At 35.1% G+C, this 25,468-nt stretch overlaps 3 protein-coding genes across 6 annotated transcripts; all 3 read left to right on the forward strand.

Moving 5' to 3' along the window:
* Positions 1-1,443: 1,443 nt before the first annotated feature.
* LOC107008631 (proline-rich receptor-like protein kinase PERK8) lies at positions 1,444-6,856 on the forward strand. 2 transcript variants are annotated; one of them, XM_015207746.1, is made up of 9 exons: positions 1,444-1,832; positions 1,957-3,029; positions 3,436-3,849; positions 4,143-4,229; positions 4,607-4,677; positions 4,855-4,934; positions 5,467-5,614; positions 6,169-6,330; positions 6,411-6,856. In XM_015207746.1, exons 2-9 carry the CDS (start codon positions 2,141-2,143, stop codon positions 6,597-6,599), a joined length of 2,040 nt encoding a protein of 679 aa, XP_015063232.1. In that variant the 5' UTR covers positions 1,444-1,832; positions 1,957-2,140; the 3' UTR covers positions 6,600-6,856. The 2 variants fall into 2 exon arrangements, with proteins under 2 accessions (XP_015063232.1, XP_015063233.1); XM_015207747.2 differs by having other exon boundaries at positions 1,445-1,832; positions 1,975-3,029.
* A 2,633-nt stretch (positions 6,857-9,489) lies between these two features.
* On the forward strand, positions 9,490-11,415 carry LOC107010403 (cinnamoyl-CoA reductase-like SNL6). Its single transcript, XM_015209686.2, has 5 exons — positions 9,490-9,867; positions 9,960-10,129; positions 10,327-10,509; positions 10,668-10,821; positions 10,965-11,415. Exons 1-5 carry the CDS (start codon positions 9,657-9,659, stop codon positions 11,276-11,278), a joined length of 1,032 nt encoding a protein of 343 aa, XP_015065172.1. The 5' UTR covers positions 9,490-9,656; the 3' UTR covers positions 11,279-11,415.
* A 3,129-nt stretch (positions 11,416-14,544) lies between these two features.
* On the forward strand, positions 14,545-25,263 carry LOC107009505 (probable histone acetyltransferase HAC-like 1). 3 transcript variants are annotated; one of them, XM_027914327.1, is made up of 17 exons: positions 14,545-14,687; positions 15,547-15,758; positions 15,878-15,977; positions 16,204-16,375; positions 16,520-16,774; positions 16,913-18,225; positions 19,442-19,729; positions 19,815-20,087; positions 20,193-20,321; positions 20,597-20,797; positions 20,904-21,046; positions 22,108-22,411; positions 23,026-23,165; positions 23,669-23,747; positions 23,937-24,179; positions 24,442-24,665; positions 24,747-25,263. In XM_027914327.1, the coding sequence occupies exons 1-17, from the start codon at positions 14,685-14,687 to the stop codon at positions 24,805-24,807; spliced, it is 4,140 nt and encodes a 1,379-aa protein (XP_027770128.1). In that variant the 5' UTR covers positions 14,545-14,684; the 3' UTR covers positions 24,808-25,263. The 3 variants fall into 3 exon arrangements, with proteins under 3 accessions (XP_027770128.1, XP_027770129.1, XP_027770130.1); XM_027914328.1 differs by having other exon boundaries at positions 16,207-16,375; XM_027914329.1 differs by having other exon boundaries at positions 14,546-14,687; positions 16,538-16,774.
* The last annotated feature ends 205 nt before the right edge of the window (positions 25,264-25,468 follow it).

The raw sequence follows: 25,468 nt of genomic DNA on the forward strand, positions 1-25,468 counted from the left end.
TAATTAAGTGTATAACACGAAGATATATATTTTTGCATGTGTATATACTCTTTTCTCTCGCTTTATACAAAACAGAAACAGAATTTATACACTTTTGTGTATTAAGCGAGAGAGGCGAGCGAGATTTTTGGGAGAGAGACGCCTGACAAACTTTAGCTAACGTTTGCTATGAAGCACAATTAAATCAAACCCTACCTACTCCATTTATTTTAGGTTATTAGTTTGCTATTATATACAATTTTCCCAACTATAAATTGGGGCTCGAATGAAAAGTTTCAAATTTTTGAAGGGTTTGACTAGTAGTTGTTTGATTCGTTCTAACTAAATTTAATAAGTAATTTTCTATTTTAATTTATTTATTGTATTTTTATTGTTATTATGTATAAAATTAAATAATTAATTTTAATTTTTATATGACACGTATAAAATCACAATATTAAATAATGTTTTGATATTTTTAATTTCATTTTTTTAAATTTTTTTTTATACAGAGTCAAAATCAAAAAAATAAGCGAAATAAAAGAAAATATTATAATTTCCAAAAAAAAAATCAAAATAAAAGAAAATATTTATAATTTCACGAGGAGGAAGAAGTCATATTTTTTTCAAAAGTGTAGTATGACAAAACAAAGGTCACCAAAATGGAAATCAACTTTGCTTTCGCCATCAACCTGCAAAATTCACTCTTACCTTTAATTTGTTCAAGTAAAATCATTATTATTTCTTGTTTGTTCAACAAACTTTTAAAGTATTTTGATACGTTAGTTTAGACTTCAAATTTTATATTCCACTTGCCTAAACACAAATACATTTTAGTCTTTTATCATAAGTAATCCTATTTTATTTTTGGGTTAAAAAGTATTTTCTTCGTTCCAATAAATACAAAACACATATATTAACACTTTTATTATTAAATCATAATTAACTAATATATCTATAAATTAATTTTAATTTCTTTTTACTTAACCATGATAACATAATTATCATTCAATATAAATAACAAATGTCAATAAATTTTTACCCTACTTTTAAAGTTATAATTTCATTTGTTACGAACAATGTACTACAAATTAAATATAAATAACAATTGTGAATAAATTTTTACCCTACTTTTAAAATTATAATTTCATATATTACGAACAACGTAAACAAATTAAAAATAAAAAATACTTATTATTTGATTAATCACATTCATCGAAGCCAAAAAGAATAAAAGAGAAAAGACAAAAAGAAAAGAAAAGTGAAAGACACTAAGCAGCAAGCGAAAAAGGAAACGTAGCGCAGCAGAGCCGATGTTCACGCGTGCCCGCTAATTAGGGAATTAAGTAGTGTTTATATATAGTGATTAATAAATTACTGTTAATAGCAACGTATATTTGTTCCAGTATTTGGATAGATAATGACAGTTATAAAACTGACAAAGGAATGAAATTGGAGAAGACAACTACTACTACTCTATTTTAATTAGTACATTCTTAACTTGGTGTTGGTTTGGGGTCTATGATTGTTTGTTAGCAATTGTGTGCAGAGACCATTAACCTATCTTGAACATGGGCTTCATGATGTTTACTTTGACTTAGCTTCTTGATAACGTTCTTTCACACACATTAATTTATTTTGTTTGACGTAAATGCTGAGTTCATCAGTGTGTAACTCTGAGGCCTCCCCATGTTGTTCAAGATTCTGATTTTACTCGCTCTCTTTTGACATTACCAAATCAAGAACCGAAGTGGCAACCACGTTCCCATTTCCCCTCATTTCATGCCTGGTTTAGTACAGCTTTACCATTCTTCATGTTCCAACATTCCTACCTGTAACCCACACTCTTTCAGGTAACTTCACTTTTGAACTACTAACATAATACATTATTCCTATGTCTTTTTGTGGGATCTGAGTATGTTTCAACTGCTGACTTTGGTATTTGTTCATCTGAGTTGTTTGTACTTCTGATTTTAGGGTTTTAATTTTGAATAGTTTTGGGCTGATTCCAAGCAACTTCATTTTGAGGATTTAGTTTTTGGGAAGAAGGGATTTTGCATTCTTGGATTTGTGTGCAAAAGAGAGGTTTTTGAGAAATTCCAATGTGGGTTTGGGAGGTTTACTGTATAATTCTTGATCAAAATTGAGACCTTTACTGAAAATGGCCTCTCCAGATTCTCCCTCGTCTTTTTTTCCATTCCCAACTTTCCCTACAGCTACACCTTCAAATTCTACTCCTGATTCACCTCCTGCTCCTCCTCCTGACTCTGATTCTCCTCCTCCTCCACCACCTGACTCTTCAGCTCCACCTCCTTCTCCACCAGCTCCAGATTCTCCTCCTCCATCAGAGTCAAAATCACCTCCACCCGCAGAATCTCCTCCACCTCCACCTCCTACACCTGCGGCGCCACCACCTTCGGCGCCTCCTCCAAAGCCGTCAGCGTCACCACCACCACCACCTTCTCCTAAGGCTCCTCCACCAGCTAATTCTCCACCTCCAGCTTCATCTCCACCCCCACCATCAAAAGAATCTCCTCCTCCTTCCCCACCTCCTCCCCCTCCAGCAGTTTCACCTTCTCCTCCACCTCCAGTGAAAAATCAATCACCACCCCCTGATTCTCCACCTCCTGCACCTGTTGCAAATCCGCCACAAAACTCCCCTCCACCTCCTGCATTGGCGCCTCCTCCAGCCTCACTGCCATCTGCCCCTCCACCTAACCCCTTAACATCTCCACCCCCTTCTATCTCACCTCCTGCTCCCCCAAATAATACTGCTCCAGCTGGAGCTCCCCCTCCATTGCCTGTGACTCGCCTTCCTACAGAGAAGCCCACTGCTATCCCTAAACCTGCTATCACTGCAGATTCAAGTGCCAGAAATGGTGGGGGAAATAAGGCAGGAAGTGTGGTGGCAATTGGTGTTGTTGCTGGGTTTTTGGCCCTTAGCTTGGTGATTGTTGCTGTCTGGTTTACACGTAGGCGAAAGAAAAGAGAGAGTGCATTTAATCTCAATTACCTGGGACCCTCTCCATTTGCTTCCTCACCAAATTCAGGTATTGCTTTCAAGGTTCTTGAATTTCCTTATTGATTTTGATGTATGGAATTTGTTTATTGCTAGAAAATTCCAATTTTCCAGAGTGATAAAATGCATTCATCCTTTTCCAAAATCAAGCTTGCATGGATTACTGTAGTGATGACAAAGAACTATAGAATGTTCACCATAATGATCATGGAATAAATGTTTAATAAGCTCTATTTTTCGAAGTTACAGATGACCCATCTGTATTACTGAACTTCAGATGCATACTTTTGTTTCGTTTGAATGATAATTCACACTGCTTCTTTCCCTTTGTCAATTTTGCAAACTTATCTCGAGTATTGTTAATGATTATTATAGAACTATAACAACCTACCCCCTTCCCAGCTTTTGGAGTCTTAATGAAGTACTTATTTTTCCAGATACATCATTCCTGAGATCAAGGTCTCAAAATTCCACTTATCTAGCTCCAGCTGGCTCGCAAAGCAATTTTATGTACTCTCCGGACCATGGGGGTATTGGAAATTCAAGATCATGGTTCACTTACGAAGAATTATCTGAGGCAACAAATGGTTTTTCTCCTGATAGTGTTTTGGGTGAAGGTGGGTTTGGATGTGTCTACAAAGGTGTTCTTAATGACGGAAGAGAAGTCGCTGTCAAACAGCTGAAAAGTGGAAGTGGACAAGGGGAGCGTGAGTTCAGAGCAGAAGTTGAGATTATCAGCCGTGTGCACCATCGCCATTTGGTTTCACTTGTTGGTTACTGTATCTCAGAGCAGCAAAGGTTACTTGTCTACGACTATGTGCCAAATGACACGCTTGACTATCATCTTCATGGTAAGACAGGTTTGAGATAAATGAACTAATGAATTGAAGTACTTGGATTACTGTAGTCCAGATTTTGTTCTCTATGTTGAATTCTCCAACTCCACAATTCCAAGATGAGTTGCTTATTTTTCTTATCATGGCTGGTAATGACCATTATGACATGAATAGCTGCTAACAACGGCTACAACCAATTGGCCTTATACTATGCCACATTTCTATGAACATAAGTGAAACTGAGAAGGATGTTTTCTAGTCTCAGATATGATGCTAACGTAACCTCTATTGGTGATTAAATACTGCAGGTAAAGGCATGCCAACTATGGAGTGGGCTACCCGAGTAAAAGTAGCTGCTGGTGCAGCACGTGGACTTGCTTATCTGCATGAAGACTGTAATTTTCTTATTATGTTTATATTTACTATTGTCCACATTAGTTAAACCTAGGGCTTCTGGAGACTTAATAAAAGGAATAATGGGGACAAAGTGGCTTAAAGACTGATTGAATTTCTCCAAAGAAGCTCAGATGCAATATCCAATGTTGTTTTCTTAGCATGTGTTATCCATCGATGATAAAACCATGACTTGTCAATGTAATTGGTAACTGCACTGTTTATTAATGAGAACTAATGCTAAAATGGAAAAATCTTTTCTGTTGTAATGTCGGCAAGCTGAATGGACTTTCTTTGGGAATAGAGCACGTTTTAAATGTTTTGCAATTTTCCTTTATTGATTTATCCTCTGAAATTCTGCTAATTATGTTGTTCTCAGGTCATCCCCGCATCATCCATAGGGATATCAAAACATCAAACATTCTCTTGGATATCAATTTTGAGGCACAGGTATATGACAATATATCCTACGTAAATTTATGTCTGTGACTTGGTGTTTGTCATTGTTTGTTGAACTTAGGCATCTGAACCAAAAAAATCTCATATTCCGTGCTGTAATGGTGTATAGGAAATTATATGTGTTATGGCTTATAGTTTATGCAATTTGACTATGTTTCGTCCTTTCAGGTTGCTGATTTTGGCCTTGCAAGGTTAGCAGGTGATGCCAGTAGTACACACGTGACAACTCGTGTGATGGGAACCTTTGGGTAGGTCATACATGTGCTAAGTCTTAAATTTGAAGAAATCTTAGTTGGCCTCTTTCTGTTACAATATCATATTATCTGTTAACACCATCAACACCATGGTCAGTTGCACCATAAATAATCTCCAAAATCTTTTATCCTAAAGCTGCTTTTCCTTCTAAAACTTTTATAGCATTACTTTTTGTCACTTCCATTTCACTTTGAACCTCAGGGGAGAGAGTAAATTGACCTTTATTTAACATATATTGATTCCTCACTTGTAAGAACAACCTTCAGTCGGTATAAGCCTTGAGTTGTGGTAACTTTGAACTCTTGTATGGGGGCAGGATTTGGTCTTCAGTCAAACAGTTGCTTTTATGCAACATCTCAAAACCATAATGTAAATGTCAGTCACTTAAATTTTCCAATAGCCCTTGTCATCCTACCCAGAGAAGTGGTTTAAACTGATATTAAAATATTTATCAAAATGACTTAACTTTATAGTTGTATGGCATGCCCTTAGCTAATTACTTGACATTGATGTAAACGATTTCAGATACTTGGCACCAGAGTATGCATCTAGTGGAAAATTAACAGAGAAGTCTGATGTTTATTCATTTGGCGTTGTGCTTTTGGAGCTTATTACGGGGCGGAAACCTGTTGACCAGTCTCAGCCCTTAGGTGATGAAAGCCTGGTTGAATGGGTAAGTTCCATTTTTTTTTGTCGCTTTTAATTGCCTGTTATGATTGATGTTGATGCTTAATCAGAGCTTGTGGCCTAGGCTATGCTGTGTCCTAATCTATAGGGGAGAACTGGGTTTCTAGGATGTTTTATTTCTTTTGAGGAACAAGAAAGAGGTCGGTTTCCAAATTTCTGTGAAGGCTCTGGGCCTTATGGATGGTAATAGTGTATGTTGTTGTTGGCCAGAATATCTGCCGCTAAATGTAACGGCCAGAGTTCCTTGCATATTTTAAGGGACTATTTTAAACCTACCCCCAATGTAATGGACCATTTTTGTCATTTTCCGTGAAATGTAGTAACCCAAGCATTCTTATTCATGTACCCCTGAATATTTACATTTAACAGAATGACAGGAATGGGTACGAGATACTGCTCTTAACCTTATCTGACTATTAGCATTGCTATTCACACTAGTGATGGAACCGTTTAAAGTTTTCCATGTTTGCTCATACGTATTTCTGAAGTCATCCAACTAGTACTTTCATTAAATTGAAGCTGAGAGATATTATCCTGTAGGCTCGACCTTTGCTTGCTCAATCACTTGAGACTGAAAATTTTGAAGACGTAGTAGATCCTAGGCTTGGAAACAACTTTGTTGCGGGTGAGATGTTCCGGATGATTGAAGCAGCTGCAGCTTGCGTGCGTCATTCAGGCTCTAAGAGGCCACGGATGAGTCAGGTAGTTAGAGTGCTATTGCAGGTCAGGCAGTTCATTATGATTCATTTCGTTGCAGTCCTGATTTACTCCGCCCATTTCAGGTGGTTAGAGCTCTAGATTCCATGGATGAGCTGTCGGATCTGTCCAATGGAGTGAAACCTGGACAAAGTGGAATTTTTGAGTCAAGGGAACAATCTGCACAGATAAGAATGTTCCAAAAGATGGCATTTGGAAGTCAAGAGTACAGTTCAGATTTCTTCAATTATTCCCAAGGCAGCTATAAGAGTTGAGTCCTCAATGGCTCATTATCAAAATAATTGCCCATATAAAGTGTTTTTCCACAGAGAGATCTGACTTGTAATTAACATTGTAAATCACTGTGCCATTCTTTCTTTTTTCGGCTAGCGTTGAAATATGCATTCTTTTTTACTCCTTTACGGTGTCTTCACACGACAAACAATTGGTTTTGTAGCATTCTGAAATCAACATTCTATTCATACAATGTAGATAAAATGTTAATCAAGGGTCGTTTTGACGGAGTACCAAATGCAGTTACTACCTTATGGAAGCATATAAAATTTCTCCAAGGATAAAAAATTTATTCCATGTAGCTATTTAACCATCCAAAGTTTATTCATAGATTCTTAATTATGTATATTAATCATGTCATTAAATAGCTGATAGAGTCGGATGTTTACTTAACCTGAATTATTATAAAAACAAGTGCTGGATTGACTTGTGAAGCTCATTATTATATACTTACACTCTACCAAACGAGTAGCATCAATTGTATGACTTGTCTTTTGTATGATTTTGCAATCTCCACGTAAGCTGCCTCGATGCCGCATAAATTTGTAAAATTGTTGGGCAAGTTAGTTATGGTTGATTTAACATTTCCCATAAAATAATGAACGGGAAAAAGCATAAAAATATCCCTAAACTATTCGAAATAGCTCATATATATCCTTAAACTTTATTTTGGCTCAAAACTATCCTTTCCGTCATACTATTGGATCAAAAGTACGCTTCTTATTAACGGAAGTTGTTAAATGCCACGTGGATTCCACATTGCATGCCAATAGGAATCCTCTGACACGTAGACTAGATAGAAACCCTTAGACTATTCGAAATAGCTCATATTTACCCTTAAACTATATTTCGGCTCAAAACTATCCTCCCCGTCAAACTATTGGGTCAAAAATACCTTTCTTATTAACAGAAGATGTTAAATGTCATATGGATGCTACATTGCATAACAATAAGGTTTCACTGCCACATAGACTAAATCCCTAAATCCTAATTACCCCTCCCCCCTCCCCGTTCTCCCTCATTTCGCAGCTAGGGTTTCATACTTTTCTTCGTGGCTGGGTTTCAAAGTGGATATTCATGCTTGTAAGTTAGTAAATATTTTTTCTTATTTTATTGTGTTTTACAATTTCAAAGCATAATAGTTAGGATATCACAACTTTCCCTTAATTTCGCAGCTAAAACTACGTAGCTTTCTTAGGGACTGAGTTTCAAAGTGTATATTCATATTTGTAGGTTAGTAAATATTTTTTCTTATTTTATTATGTTTATGATTTCAAAGTATGATAGCTAGAATTTCACAACTTTACCGTCATTTCGTGGTCAAGGTTTCATAACTTTCTTCGGAGCTAAGTTTCAGAGTGGATTTTCGTGGTTGTAAACACAATAAAATAAGAAAAAAGTTTTACTAACCTACAACCAAGAATATCCACTTTGAAACCCAGCGACGAAGAAAACTGTGAAACCCTAGCCGCGAAATGAGGGAGAATGGATGAAATCGTTTCTGAAAAATAATGAAATTAGGGGAAATGAATAATTAAGATTTAGGGATTTAGTTAATGTGGCAGTGGAACCCTATTGGCGTGCAATGTGGCATCCAAATGACATTAACAACTTCCGCTAATAAGAAGGTCACTTTTGACCCAATAGTAGACAGAAATGATAGTTTTGAGTCGAAATATAGTTTAAGGGTAAATATGAACTGTTTCGGATAGTTTAAGAGTATTTTTGACCCTTTTTCTTTTAGTTGGCAGTGGTAATCTATTGACGTGCCATGTGGTATTCATGTGGCATCCACACGGCTTTTAACAATTTCTGTTAATTAGAAGGCACTTTTGACCTAATAGATTGACGAAAAGGATAGTTTTGAACTAAAATATAATTTGAGGATATATGAGCTATTTCAAATAGTTTAAGGGTATTTTTGACACTTTTCCAAATAAGAAATGATTCATGAGACAGAGACACTGGCCAATCTTTAGCTTAGTTAGTTCTCCCTTTTACAGATCAATAAGTGGATTTTTCACACTATAGCCTTGACTTTGATAATAAGTATCCACTTTCTCGTAATTTGATGAATGACCAATATGTAAGGTAGGTGTAGGTGGGGAACCTGATTGGCTTACAGTAATTAAACATAAATTTCATCTTCTAAATATACCGACGTAGTGCTTTAATGATGGCAAAACTTGAGGTGAAGTTACCTCCACAAACACTACCTAACATTTTAGTTGACACTAAAAGACAAAAACTCCTGCTCTGTTTGGTATGAAGGAAAATATTTTTTAGAAAATGTTTTCCAATTTTTTCATGTTTGATTGGGACAAAAATTTTGGAAATGTTTTCCAAATCAACTCATTTTCCTTAAAATTAAGGAAAATGACTTCCCTTCAAAAATTAAGGAAAACATTTTTCATAACTCTCCTCTAATTTTAAATTACATTTTTTTTGGGAAAAACATCAATTAAAAAAAATATTTTCAATTTCAAAATTTTTATTTTTTCACGTCATCCTTGACCTTCTCCCCACCGGCCAGCCCAACCCCACCCCTCCCCAAAAAATTAATTCTGCTTTTTAAAAATATTTTCAACTTCAAATTTTTATTTTTANTCATTGTCATAAATTATTTTTTACTCTAGTATAAATAAAAGATGTCTCTCAAGAACATTTTTCATTCATAAATCAAACACTAAAAATCATTTCCAGAAAATATTTTCTATTCACCTACCAAACATGAGAAAATAAGTCTAAAATTTACTTGTTTTCTAGGAAAACATTTTCCCCCGTACCAAACACACCCTTAGTCTTTCACATTTACCATTTTATCTAGTACTTAACTAATTTATTATCTTTTGGTACGTATCACTTAAAGAGTATTGATTTATTTGGTTTCTTATATGCTTTGGCTCTTGGATGAAACTATATATAGAGCTTGTATGAGTGTATATAAGTAGGCCACTCTCTAACTATGTCAACCTAAGTGGCAGATACCTCTGAACAGAAGACACTTTCATAATTGTGCTGCAGAGAGAGAGAGAGAGATGGATGTCGCGATATCCTTGGAATTGGAGCCACTAATGCAGAGGAATGATCATGGAATGTTCTTTTCTAGTGGTAATTTTGTCTGCAGTTTGAATGCAAGAGACAGGAAAATTGTTTGTGTCACCGGTGGAAACTCCTACTTTGGTTCTCACTTGATCAAGAAGCTTTTGGCATATGGTTACCTTGTTCGAGTTATTATTCAAAATCAAGGTACACAAGCCAATCAATCCTCTTTTTCCTTATACTTGTGCAGTTCCAATTTGTGTCTTGCTAAAACTTACAAGTTACTCCTGTTTGAGTAGCTAATCTTGAGGATATGAAGGAGTTAATGAGGGAAGAAATGAAGCAACTGGAAAGTGTTGTGGTGGCAAGAATGGATGATTTAGATAGCCTCTGCAATGCTTTTAGAGGTTGTCATGTTGTTTTCCACACATCATCTTTCATTGATCCACGAGGGATCTCTGGATACACGGTTAGTCATAATATTCTCTCTTAGTTTATAAAATGATAAACCAATAACTTTTGTTCGAATCATATGATCGATTACGTAAAAGTATAAAATATGAACAGAAATTTCTTTAAATTCCACCTAGTGCAGCAGCTCTGTTTTGAAAAAAAATCTAGTAAACAAAATTCAACCTGTGTAAATCTCAAAGATATATGATTCAGGAACAAATGGCATTTATTGAAGCTGAAGCAGCAAAGAATGTCATAGAAGCTTGTGGCAGGGCAGCATATGTTAAAAGATGCGTTTTCACCTCTTCTCTACTTGCATGCATCTGGAAAAATGACCTGCCAAACGTCATAGATGAGAGCTCTTGGAGTGATGAGACATTCTGTAGAGAACACAAGGTATACTTGTTAGCCTTCGTTCTTCTTTTTTGCCTAAAAGGCAGACGGAATACAAAGAGAATTAAAATGTATACATGTAATACCATCATTTACTCTCACTGACTCTAGATACTGGATTCACCTCTACAATTAATCGTCTCTACTATTTAAAATCTTAGCTTTGGCTAGCATTGGCCAAGACCAGGGCAGAAAAGGCTGCTTGGTGGAAAGCAAGGGAGATGAAGGTGAAACTTGTTACCGTATGCCCTGGACTTCTCATGGCACCATCTTTCCCAAACGCTCACCTTGAAACTTCTGTCCCGTACCTCAAAGGTATTTTTTCACACAATCAATAATCTATAACTTAAAAAATTTTCTGCTATTGGAAAAGAGATAATTAGCAATTGCAACTCTATTTTGCATCAAACTAATAAAATAGATTGAGAATTGATCGATTTGTTAATGTTTAACTGTAGGTGGTGATTTCATGCTAAGACAAGGAACTCTAGCAACTGAAGATGTAAGTAAAGTGGCAGAAGCACATATTTACGTCTATGAAGATATGGATTATGGAGGGTGTGGAAGATATATTTGCTTTGGAAAAATAGTTGAAACATTGGAAGAGGCCATACAACTTGAAAATGGGTTGAATATAGGTGGCCACTTGTCTGGGGATCAAAGCCCTCTTGCAGTAGCAGTTGATAATAATGAAATTCCTCCCAAAATTACTAAGTCAAAGCTCAGTAGATTACTATTCCATGCGTCACAACGCCTTCCTTGCAAACAGTGAATAGTATTATTACAGAAAACGTATATATAGCAATTAGAGATGTGCAGTCAGCAATTTATACAAAGGTAATGTTCTAGACAATAAATTTGCGTCGAGAAAATAATGATAAAAAATTATAATAATAATCATATTTATCATTTTAAAGTGCGAGTATTACAATTTTTATGATTTCTTTGAATTCGCCTTTTTAAATATAAGAATTTTAAAATTTGTTCTTGAATCTCCGATAAATTTGAACTTGAACTTTATCTTTGACTTTTAGTTGAATTCAAAGTTTGACTTGTTTGAATTCTTAAACTTTTAGCTTTATAGAAAATTTTATGGCCTTTGTAATACGGATTTTCTCGAGCTTTTTGTTTAGAATTTTCTGTTCCCAATTATGAGAACCTCTATGTATAGTTTTAGAATAGATGAGTTGCACTTGGAACACTTCGGCCAATTAGATTTAAGTGATATATATGAGGAGCGGGCTTGTCATACATGTCATGATTCTATTTTATTTCTTATTTAATTTGACATGCCACATCATTTGTTCACATGGCGTCAAGATGAACCTCTAAAATGAAATAAGATGAAATTGGGCTCATACGGTAACTAAATCAATTAATTTTAACTTTTATTAAATTCATATTTGTTTGCAAGAAATATGTTGTTTACCTAAAGCACGTAACATAATATTTCTACTAAAAAGTGGATGTTATTATTATTTAAAAATCAAAATAAAATTAATTAATTTTTAACTGTTTAAAGTTATTATTTTCTTGAAAGTAAGCCATAGCCCATATTATTAATTAGAAACAAATTACTAATAAAAATATATTTCTAATAATTAGACGTGTGAAAGGGAAATGGGAGAAAATTTCTAGGCACTCCACGACTAAACGACTGTAAAGAATTGTAGAAGAGACAACGACTATGACTATGAGAATTAAATGATCCAAGATGGGCAGATTACTGGTCTAACATTCTCATTCCTCCCCATATGGGCTCCCGCTCCGATGTTGTTGACCATTTCAAGCGCAAGTTCTACCATCGTTACATTGTTAGTATTCCCTCTTATTCTATTTGACTCATCATACTGAATAAAACGGAACACATATAGCAGACTCCACTTGGTTTTAGATTTGGTGCTTAGTTTGATGAATTTGCGTATACAATTATATACATATACAATTCACGTCTCTCCCCCTCTCTCATTCGCCTATCTCCTCCCTCTCCCAATCTCGCTCGCCCTATATACAAATGCACATGTATAATATACAATTATATACATATACAATTCACCTCTCTCCCGCTCTATGTCCTCTCTCGCTTGCCTCTCTCCTCCCTCTCACAATCTCGTTCGCCTCTCTCCTCTCTCTCTCTCTCTCGCTTGACATATATACAAATACAAATGTATAATATACAATTATCTAACCGATATACATATACAATTCATATTTCTCCCATTCTTTTCCCACTCTCTCTCCTCTCTCTCAGTCTCGCTCGCCTCTCTCCTCTATATAACATGTAGCTACGATTTATAATTATCAAACTATAGCTAGAGTAATTAAGCTATTTTAAGTGGTTATATATGAAAGTTTCCCTATTATATATTAGTTGTTTTTTTACGACCTTATTATGTTAGTTAAATAATGTTAATTTTTCTCTCTTTAGGTAGAAGTTGAAATCCATGAAATTTCGTTTGAGTAATAGAGAGAATAATTAAAAAGCAAAAGTGTTTTTCTTTTTTAACAATTTAAGTTTTTTGAATAAGATAGTCATAAGAAAAAGGTAAATTCAAGATTTAAGTTTTATGGGTACCTTTTAAGTTTTTAGCCTTGAATGGTTTAACCCATTATATTTTTATTGTTACAGAGTCATGTATACTATTTGTTGACAGTTGACATGGAGTTTAAGAATATAAAAAATACTTTTGAATCTTGTGGTCCTTAAAGTTAGGTCAAATGTACAAAATTGTCTTTTGATTTTGTGGCCTTAACATGCCACATGGAAAACTGAAATTAAAATGTTACCAAAAAAAGAAATAAGTCATTCTTTTTTAAACAAACTAAAAGGGAAAGAAAGTCACTTTTTTTTTTAAATGGAGGGAGCAATATTTTACATATAAATTTAGTGTAAATTACATAAATTCCATAGTTTTAATACGAAATTATAATCTATACCTAATAAGTTTCTACTTTAAGCCCTTAAAAATTAAAAAATCGGATACAATAATTGAAGCTCGGATAATGTAGCTCGAACACGTTAAATACTATACATAATATGTAGTTCAGATACATTAAATACTGACTCGAATACATTAATATTTAGCTCAAATACATTAAAAATTAGCTTGCATACATAATATGTATCTCGGATTTATTAAATACTCGCTCAAATACATTAATATGCAGCTCAGCTGCATTTAAGAAATAATAAATTTTGAAGATTTTTAAAAGTAGTAGGGGATAATTGAAATAAATAAAACAAAAAATATGTATTTCTATAATTTGTCTATAAATTTATGTTTCACAACAAAAAAATTTAATACGATGTTAGTACTCTGCACCCTCTTTCTTTATACATACTTTACCAAAGTAGGCAGAGATGTTGAGTTTGAGCTCGATGCCACTGATTATTCAAAAAAAAATCATGCTCGAATAAAAAAGAATCAAATCCGCATAACATAGGCGAATTCAGAATTAAGAATTTAGGGGTTCTAAATTTCTTTAATAACTATCAATTAAATTTTTTAGGGATTAACAAATGATATACATATATATTTGTTTAATTTTCTAGTACAAAATAAGATTTACCAAAAAGCTATAAATCTAAATCAATGAACCCCACCTAGCTCCGACTTGCATATAAAGGGGTATTTTAGATGACATTATTTAAATAAATTAAAAAAAATGCATTTTCTAATAATTAATATTTTTAGATAAAATATTCTGAGGACGTGTTAAAAAGACATGCTATTTAAAGCAAGTTTCACAACTTACAGCCACGCATAACCATTGGCAAATTTTTAAAAAAAATATAATTATATGATTATATTAGTTATTTTAATCCTAAATAAAAAAAAGGATATTCTCATATTATATTTAATAAGTATTAAATATGAGTATATCCCTTTTTATTTAGGATTAGAATAACTTGGGGCTTATTTAATGGACCTTTGACCCAAGCTGAAACTTATTGTAGTGGGCTAGAAATAAGTGAAAGATCCGAATCCAACCCAAATTCGTATCCGGTTCAGCCTCAAATCCTTGCCGCGCTCTTACCCTCTCTTTTCATTCGAAGCGGACACAAACTTGTATTTACCCGTCGAAATCAAATTGTATGTTCTCTTTTTCTTCATATATATTTTTCTTGCCGTCTCCCTAATTATACCAAAACCCTAATCTTCGTCGAATGAATTATAATGGTAAAGAACGAATTTTGTTAATTGAATTATAATATTTTGTTAGGATATCATAGTTTTTGATGAACTTTTTTTTGCCCTACAAAATTTACGTTCTTAATTTCGTTATATATGATAATGGCTTGAATTGTAATTAGGTTTACTAATTTGCATGTGAGTGGTATGGATTACTAGTTAATTATGAATAACTTCCTTGAATTATGTAGTGGCATGCAAGTTGATCAGCATGACAAGCATAGAGTAGGGCTAAATTTTAGACTTTAAGGATTCTATTTGAATATTCCTTTTTAAAATCTCTTTTAACTTGAATAACTTTTCTTGGTGATTAGTTGTTTAGTGTAATGGATGCACTGAACGTTTGAGTTAATTGGTAAATTCTATGTGTAGTTAATTACTCACATTGCGTAGGAATTAGTCTATGTTTATCATATGGAGATTGTTAAGGTAATCTCACCATAGTTGTTGAATAGAACTTCACGTGGTTGGCGCACCCCTTTCCCAGGGGGCAGTGAGAGGATTAGCATATAAACAAGAGAAAGTACTTCAAATGAACATCTATATAGGATGTCCCCAGAATTTCAAAGGTGTAATTGTTTTCTCCTGGTAAAAAGATACAAAGGTTCTAGACATATATATAATTTGGATAGGCACACACGCACACACATATGAGATTTTTATGGATTAATACTTTTCAGAACTGTTCAGAAGATCTTTCTCTTTCTTGAGTTTGCCATTGCTGGCACTTGAACTAAAAATTTCTAACTTGCATAGCGTCAGTATCACTTCTGCAAGTAATATAAACACGTTTGTGTCAGCTCGTGAGTGTAGAAAGCTCCTAATGGGTTTTCAATTTTCATTGTAGGAGGAATGTTTAGAAAGCCAGATGAATTTGAACAGAGTCAATGTTGGGGTACCATTTTGTTCTGGAGGAACCTACTTATTCCAGGAGGCATCAGATCTCCTCCAGCTTAATAGCACAGGTTCACAACAGCGTGAGAAACAAGATGATAATCAGATCGAGAGTACTAATGATCAAACAAGGGTTCATGTGGATGGAATGATTGGAAATAGAATGTAAGTTCTAAATTGATTTTTGTTTTTTCCATGGAGAAACTAGTTAAAACCTGGACATATGATATCATGTGAATGATACACTTGTCTACTTAACTTTGTAAAATTATTTTCCTTTGCAGCAAGAGTTTTATGTGGAAAAGGAATTTGGACATGGGCAAGCAGGTGTTCAACAATTTGGCTGACTTGAGTAGTCAGCCATCTGCAGATGCAGTTTGTAAGGTCTGTTTCTTTGGTGGTTATTATATATAACGCCGAGAAACATGTCGAATTCTCTTGTCACGTGATTCTTTAATTGGAATTTTTTTCGAGGATTGTTCATAGTCCATTGCTTTATGAATGAACTCTTCATCACAGCTAAGAGTTTGCTTTTGTTGGTTGACTAATGTTTCATTTTTGGTCTGAACTGCTTCATTGAGTTGAGCTCATTTGTTTTGAATTAAAACAGCAGGATCATGTGCGGGGGATACCTTCACGTGAATATCAAAACTTATTCCAGCAAGAAGCATGTTATCCACAAGTATGGCAGGATGAGGCACTTTGTTGCAGTTCAAATTTGCAATCTGTACATCATGATCACTTAACGGCTTCTTGTATGACTGACAGCTTACTCCAAACAGGTGAGTTTTTGACAATTTTTTTAGCTTTGAAAGTGGCAAGTAGCTTTGCACCCTCACATGGATCTATCTTTTCTGTTTTCCTCTCTCTCTCTCTCTCTCTCATTTACGTGTGACATTTGATGCGTTGCAACTTAAAATTCTTAGGTATTACTTTTGATACAGAATTATCAGCTAATAAGCCAGGTGAATTGGGAGAAGTACTTTCCTCGGTCAGTGTGTCATATGTTTCCAAAGAGATTGCTGATTCGCCATTCTCATCTGTTACTGTATGTTCCGAAGGAGAATGGAATGCCAATAAGGAACCCTATGAAGATGGACTAACATATTCAGATAACGGTTTTCTAAGTATTTCCGAGTCAGTATCAAAAAGTCCAATTAAGCCGCAGTATTCAGATGAAGGTAATTTCTATTTCTTATGAACTTTTTTTAATGTTTTAGTTTTTAAATGTACTTACATTCTCCACGACTTGTACTACTTATTTATTTTTGTGCTTGTAGTCACTTATTATACTTGCTTTTTTTGCTTGATTTGGTCAGTTGAATTCAATCTCAGAAACTGTGGAAGATACCTGGAGACTAATCAGAATATTCATCATGACAACGTTCCAGCATTACATGGACAAAGTGTAGATTCGTCTCATCTGAATCGTCGGCCTTCAGAATCGGAAGTTAATTGGTTTTCTAAAGACTACACTTTGCCAACTGCAGTGTCTTATCAGCTGCCTAATTCAAGATCATATGGGTATTTGGTGGAGCAAGATGCTACTATGAATAATGTATCAAGACAAAGATCGACTTTATCCAGTGTATTACAGCCTTTCCCAGAGCAGTTACCTAGTATTCAGCAATGTGATTTTCATCAGCTTCATACTGGTTCTTCAAATTGGTCTGACTGTGATGTTCATCCGATCAGTTCTGCAAACCTTTCCAATTCAGATAATTTGTCTTTACATGATATTCTTGCTTTATACATCAATTATGATAGTGTAGTAGTAGATGCTGGGAGAATTCGAATTCCTTTTATGAATTACTTGCATTTAACTGTATGCAATGTAAAGAGATGTTGGTGTGATTGGAGCTCAGCACTGATATCTCATTTTAAAAACTGTCAATATGCTGGCTGTGGGATGTGCAAGCCTGTCAGAGAGCTGCATCCTAAAGATGTTAAGGAGTCGGTAAAAAATATGGTAGCGATTCTCCATGATGAGGAATGTAGTGGCTTTAGATCTTCTATCAATGAAGCTGTTTTGCCACCATCAAAGCGGAAGAGGATGGAAAATCTCCCTGTGCTTGACTGTTGGTCTTCCAATGCTGATTCTGGCAATCTGCAGTCCCCTGCTGCTGGACATTTATCATTAGGGCAGTTCGTTGAAAGTCCTATTTGCAGCAAGAAGAATAAAACAGAGATCAGTAACGAAATAGCCAGCTGTGTGGAGGACCAGAATACAGCTGGTGAATCTTGCAATCTTGCCAACATAGACATCTTGCATGTTGCCAATGGTTCTTTTTCCTCTACAGAGCTCACTAATGATTGTGGACTGCAGAAGACAGTGCATACATGCACTAGTGGAACAGATTATAATGAGATTGACAGTTCTTCCAATATGAGCTTAGATAGGTCGTCTTTTCTTCCTATAGAGCCTACTGATGATCAACAACAGGAGTTACAAAGTGCATCTAAGTATGACCAGACCACTTCATCTGCAAGAATCAATTTAACTGAGCCAAAAGCTGATTATCAGATGGAAATGAGATCAGAAGATCCAAAGAGGCTGGGTATTTCATTGACGGACTATTTCACCATTGAGCAGTTGAAGGATCATATCCACAATCTCAGTCAATATAATCAGGTTTGAAATATAACATAGAATTCATATATGTTCAGTGTTTTTTCTCTCATATCAAAACTAAAGAAGACTTAGAGAATATCAAAATTCAGAAGAATTTGATAGATTATTGTTTGAACTGGTCCGACTGCTAGGTAAAATTTTCATCAACTTGTTCATTTTGTGATGATATTTTAGTGGTACAATTTATGTATAATTTCTTGTTCTCTTTTATGGTCATCACTCTTATTGTGCTGGTATAAGGTATCAACAATGAATTAGAAGTCGCACATTGGTAGAGATATGTAAAGAAGTGTCTCACATGTATGCATAAGTGAGTTCATAAACCTTCTCGAGCTATAAGTTTTTGCACTTGCATTAGCACATACTGTAGAGATAGCTTAAAGTAAAAGAAGCACAACTTAAAGACATTTCTTAGCATTTCCTGTATTGGTACTTTCCTATTAAATTCATGGAGAAGTCCTCCTTAGCAAGGAAAATATCCTTGCAGAAGAAAAAGAATTAGAAAAAGGGACCTTTCTTCCATTTTGGTCAGTTGCAGTAGGGGTGGGTGGGGATCTAAAAGATTGCACACATTGTAGGGCTTGCAGAAATATAATTAGTTATTTGAAACTTACTGAAGTACATGCATTAGGATAAAGGTCTGTGTTAATCTCCTCAATTCTTTTCCCGTTTTCTTTGTTTTTGGTTACTCTTTTGTTTATATTTATCTTTATTATTTTAATTTTTGTATGTGAGGATCCTTTATGGCTAGTTTTATATTGGTTGTCAACCTACCACAACTTTCTTCTTTATTCAGACTTAGGACTAGAAATATGAGCAAGTTCACACAGGCGAAGGGAGTTATAAGAGATAACTATTAGTTGAGAATTTGTGCTAGTCAAGTTAGCACTTTTACCTTACGTCTTATACTTTTCTAGGAGTTGTTACGCCTTTTACAGATTTATACGTTAGTAGAAATTCTAAAGAACTTTTGTGATTATTTCTATTATTATTATTTCTATTTTATATGGTATCGGCTTGAGATGAGGTTAAATTGAGTAAAATGGTAAGAGAGGATTAATATAGTTGAGATCAACTTTCTTGAGACTGAGGGGTAGTTGTTTTATTTTCTTATTTTGTGCTTGTGGTATTCCAATGGAAGCTCTCTATATACTAATGTTGGCTCGTCAATTTGTTAATTAGCTTGACAACTAGTTTCCCATTGCATTTTTTTCAGGGATCAACTGGAAATATGACAGTACTTCCTATCTCTGAGAATGTCTGCCAATTATGTGGCACCGATAGGCTTGTTTTTGTCCCAACACCTGTATATTGTTCATCATGTTGTAAGTGTATCAAGCGCAACCTGGTTTATTATTGGGCTGTGGACGAAGCTGGTGGACGGCACTGCTTTTGTACAAAATGTTTCAGGAAGTCGTGTGGTGATGATGTCTCATCCCAAGGACTATCAATTAACAAAAATAAGTTTCAAAAGGCAAAAAATAATGATCAAAACGAAGAATCGGTGAGTTTAGTGTGACTTTCTGTTTCAAGTGTTGGTACTTATTTTTTCTGTTGTCACTAAATTTATCTCATTGGGATATCTGTAGTGGGTACAATGTGATAAGTGTGAAGGCTGGCAACATCAAGTTTGTGCTCTCTATAATGCTAAAAAAGATTTCGAAGGACAAGCGAAGTACATATGTCCATTTTGTTGTTTAAAGGAGATAGAAGCAGGAGAGCATGTGCCTTTACCAGTTTCTATCGGAGCCCAAGATCTTCCAAGAACTATGCTTAGTGATCACATTGAGCAGAGACTATTCAGGAGCCTCAAGCTAGAAAGAAATGAGAGAGCAAAATTGTCAGGACAGGATGCTGATGAGGTAAGCTACTAAAATAGGTAGAATGTAGATGTTCCCGACAAACTTTCACTATGGTTAGCGTCACCTACATAACAAAATACTTTTCTAATATTTAAATTTGAGCAGGTATCTGGTGCAGCAGATCTAATTGTCAGAGTGGTATTGTCTGTTAACAGAAATTTGAAAGTAAAGCAGCAATTTTTGGATCTTTGTCACAATGAAGGTTATCCTCCAGAGTTCCAGTACAAATCAAAGGTGAGAAAATGGAACTTTTGGTATTCTTTCTTGTTACTTAAAAATACAAGATTCCCTTCCTAAAAGCTATAATCGCAATCCAAACTTTCGCTATATTGTATCATGAAGTTCGATCTTAGCTTGATATTTTCGACAACACTTGCTTGTTTTTGATTTTGTGGAGTACTAAATGAAATTGCTTAACACTTTGTGGTCCATACCTTTTTCTTTTGTTCATGTCTTCTGAAAATAACTGTATATGTTTTTGAGCTGAATCTAACATAATGTCCAAATAGGTGATTCTATTATTCCAGAAAATTGGAGGAGTAGATATTTGCCTCTTCGGAATGTATGTCCAAGAGTTTGGATCAGAATGTGCCCCTCCGAATAGACGTTGCGTCTACATATCGTATCTCGATTCTGTAAAGTACTTTAAACCTGATATAGAAACTGTGAAAGGGGAAGCTCTGCGAACTTTTGTATACCATGAAATACTGGTAAGTGCAAAATACTCTCCTTTTTATACTTAAATATATATGTTAGTATTATCTGTTGAATCACTAGATTAATGAAACATTTGCTTTTTCTTGGTTATCACATCAGATTGGGTACATGGATTACTGCAAGAAACGAGGTTTTACAACCTGCTATTTATGGGCTTGCCCCCCTATAAAAGGTGAAGACTACATCTTGTATTGCCATCCTGAATCTCAGAAAACACCAAAACCAGAGAAGCTCCGGTCATGGTATGTGTCTTCCTATTGCGCTCCTTTTTTCCTTCCTCGTCCTTCTGCCCCCTTTTCTCGTGTTAGTATCTATATAATCATGTTTTAGTTTTTTTTCATAGATATACATGGACAGATGGGCAATTTTCCTTTTGTAATTTTGATAGCTAAATGGGAACAAGTTCTCACATATATCAGTTTTCTGCTTTCAAGACTTCAAAAGTAAATCACACCATGAAGATCTTGTACTCATAAACAAAGTTTTTGCTTCGACAGTTCAGAAAGTCTGAGATTTTTTTTACTAATATAAAATCCCTCCATTCATGAACTTCTAATTTGTCAAAATCTCAGATTCCCAAATTCTCTGCCCTTCCGGAATTCCTCCAGAGCCTGCTGAATGCTTATGAATTCTGTCAGTTCACCAATTAGTACGAAATATAAAGCTAATGATATTCCTTCTCATTTCCATCTAGCCTGCCAGTCAAATTCATTGTAAGACTTGTGAAGATCCCCTTCTATTCTGGAAGATCATCATATTCATATTTGTGGGAAGGTTCTGTCAACTCAAAAATGTACAACATTTAACCAATCTTTCTAAAGATAGAAAAGAATTCTTCGGATTCCTTCAAATTCTTCTGCTGCACTACCTCCAAAACGTTCACATTAGGGCATGAAGGTGTGATTGCTATGCTTTGTCACTTTACCGTCTTTGTTTTTAGTTTGTCCCAATCTCCTGTAGAACTAAATTTGCCCGTGAATCCTTCTAATCTTGATGACTTTCCAGAAGTGGTCCTGTAGAAAGTAGTGACTTGTTGAGTTCACCAATCCTTCTTTTGAGTATTTTGTCTGCTATGACCATTTTCCAACTCCACAAACCCTTCTAGTATCTGACAAAGCACTATTCTAGACAATTCGAGTAAATGATATTACCTTTCTCCATCTGTTGCTTTAAATTCCTAAAATCTGGTTAGACAATATTAACTTTAAGCTTTCAATACTAACCAAATGGTTTCAGGGGTACTTCTTGGTCTCAATGCTGTATTTAAATGGAGTTGAATATATTCTGTTATTTTGGGCTGCAGGTATTGGTCAATGTTAAGGAAAGCCTCTGAAGAGGATATCGTGGTGAACTACACTAATTTATATGACCACTTTTTTGTGCCGAGTACAAGGAATAGTGCCAGGATAAGTGCTGCTCATTTGCCATATTTCGACGGAGACTATTGGTCAGGTGCTGCAGAAGATATAGTTAGGAATATTGAGAAAGAGAGCAGAGGTGATTCACAGAATAAAGTTAAAAAGCTAATGACAAAGAGTACGTTAAAAGCAATTGGACATGACAATCTTTCTGCAGATGCAACTAAAGATATTCTAGTGATGCAAAAGGTATGGCTTCATTATGTGCGCAGTTTGCATACTTCAACTGAAGGATCTTTCTTTTGTTGTTAGCTCCGAGTTATGTCCTTAGTTGGAATAGGTGTGAGAGTAAAAGTGGATCTGTCACATAATTCTTATTGTTGTGTAAAACTACAAAACGAAGATATGAACAGTTAGGAATATGCAAAGAAAGGAGGGGAGTACATGGAGGTTTTCCTTCTTTTCATGGAAGTTCAATGAGCTTTCTTCTTTTTAGATTTTTTTGAAAAAAAGAGGTATAATGGGGATGGAGGATTAGGATAAACCTTAAATATAATCTAAAATGGTTGCAGCATTTAATGAGCATCCTACCATTTTTAAGTAATAGAAAAAACAATTTATTATATCCAGAATGAATGGTGTCATTATCAACAAATGAGAAGCTATGAAATGTGCTGTTAATAAAAGTGATCTCTGTCTGTCTGCATTATTGATGAGACATGCAAAGACATTTATTTACATGTCTGAGCCGGGTGTGTTTATATCTCTCTGCATGTGCGTGCGTTCATCCCAAAGAACTCAAATGTTTTCCAATTGTGTGAATGAATTATAAATTGATTCTTTCTAATTCTTTGAATTGACAGCTGGGGCAAACAATCTTACCCGTGAAAGAAGATTTCATCATTGTAAACTTACATGTTGTGTGCGCAAACTGCCAACAAGCAATATTATCAGAAGGCCAATGGTCTTGTAAGCAGTGCAGAAATTTTCATATATGTAGGAGGTGATATTTCCATCTCTTTTCTTTCTCCTTTTGTTCTTCGAAGAATTTTCTTTTGAACTATATTTGATTTGGGAAAGAGAGGATCTGATTGATATTTTACATCATCCTAATGGTATAATATATTACTCATGTATGCTGCTTTGGACAACTAGAGAGAGACTTAAAACTTCATCGTTTTCCTCCATTTATGGATATTAAGTCATAAAAATTCTCCACTTCCGCTATGTCCCCTGTACCTCCTTTTAAACAACTCAAATGAGTCCTTTCAGCTCCGTACACCCTTTCTGCAGTCAATAATAGATGTCTTTGGCGCAGACTGGTTGTTACTTCCATGAGAATCATAATAGTAATATTCAATCTATTTTGTAATATCAATGTGTAGAAAGATGTGTAATAGTGAATTTGTTTCTGATGTGTAGAAATGGTGGCTACTTCTGCGAGAATCATAATAGCAATATCCAATATGTTTTGTAATATGAAATTTATATTTTTTCTTATTGCAGGTGTCTCGCATTGAAGGATAACCTTAGTGAGCATAAAACACACACTTCCAGTAGTGGAGAAGAGCATTTACTTTCTGAGGTGAGCTCTCTTTTGCCTTAAAAAGTTCTTCACCAGCTGTGAGATGGGTCTGAGACATGATGGGAAATAAGAGAAGAGTAATACATGATATAATGAATAGAATGGGAGTTAGAATAGGAAGTTGTTGGTTTACAAATTTTGGATTACTTACCCTTTTTTTTATTGGATGGTATGGTGAATACCTTGTAGGTTGTGGTGAACGATATACCTGCTAGCACTGAGGACCAAGATGCCATTATTGAAAATGATTTTTTTGAGAATAGGCATTCTTTTTTAAGCTTCTGCGAGAAAAATCACTATCAATTTGATTCCCTCCGTCGTGCCAAGCATTCCTCAATGATGATATTGTATCATCTCAACAAGAACATTCACCTGTCCAAAACTGACTCTGGCTTCGGAAAGGAGCAATTTGAGGGTCAGAGACCATTGAAGGTGTGCATTGCTATATCTCTTATTTGTAAGATCACATAGAGAACTGGCATGTCAGTTATATTAGTTATCAGTGTTTCGGGTGTAGAGTGTCTACTCGTTGTAACTTAATTTTTTGAAGGGTCTACTAAAGTAATATGTTCTGAATGTTGAGTGTTGGGATAAAGTGCTGGTCTCAACTGTTATAGACATATCACGTTCTTAGTTTTTTGATAGTTCTATTCTGCATTGCTCCGTTCATTTAACAGTATATTTGCTGTTGCAGGTCAAATTAATGGATATACTGGTGCATGCATCACAATGCCGTGCAACCTCAAGTAATCCCTGCTCGTACTCAGGATGCCTCAAAATGAGGAAACTTTTTCAACATGCAAGCCGGTGCAGTGTTAGAGTTCCAGGGGGATGCGCACTTTGTCGCAAAATCTGGTCCTTACTGCATTGGCATTCACAGACATGTCAAGATATCAGCTGCCTAGTTCCCCGTTGCAAGTATGTTTAATGTCCTGAACTTTTGCTCAATGTTTTTGCTTCACAATTGATGTAACTCCACTTTCATCAAATATGATGCAGGGACATTAAAAAGCATGTGGCAAGAAGGAATCCATTGCTTCAAAGAGGTGAAAGGGGTTAGCGACTACATGAAATTACCATTGCCATGATTGTTCAAGTGTAAATTCATGGCAAGTGTACAGCCAGTTTGTAATTGACAACGCTGATCCGATGCACAGTGACAGGCTCATCAGCTGGTGGCAACGTTTTTGTGAAGATTGCCACAAATCCTGCTCAAAGACCAAGTATATATGTTAAACATGAAATGTTCATACTCCAACTGTAGTTGATTAACATGGCTTAGGACTTAATTAGCTTGCCTCCTTAGATACCCCTTATGTGGGAGCGCAGGAAGCTTCTGGAGACGAATATAGTAGTACAGATAGTTAATTTAGCTAGAGTGCAGTTGTTTGTACATAAATATCAATATAATACAAGTAGTTAATATAGTCGAAGAGTAGGGTCAGTGGCAGAATTTCCTTCTGAACATATAACTCAGACCCCTATAATACAGGCCTTTTTGCCCCCATTTTGTAGATTCTCGTGAGTTTGGTGTTGCTTCATTAAAATATTTACTATTAGCAAATCAATGTGTTATACAAAAACTAATTTATTTTTTGAAAAATTGAGGAGAAATTAAAAGTTAAGATAGTGGTAACGAATCTAACCACAAGTGAGAAGCCATTTTTCTTCTTACCATGGAAAGCATTTCTCTAGTAACAGAACATAGAAAATAACATCTC

This window comes from Solanum pennellii, chromosome 2 (assembly GCF_001406875.1).
Source record: "Solanum pennellii chromosome 2, SPENNV200".
Classification (NCBI taxonomy): Eukaryota; Viridiplantae; Streptophyta; class Magnoliopsida; order Solanales; family Solanaceae; genus Solanum; species Solanum pennellii.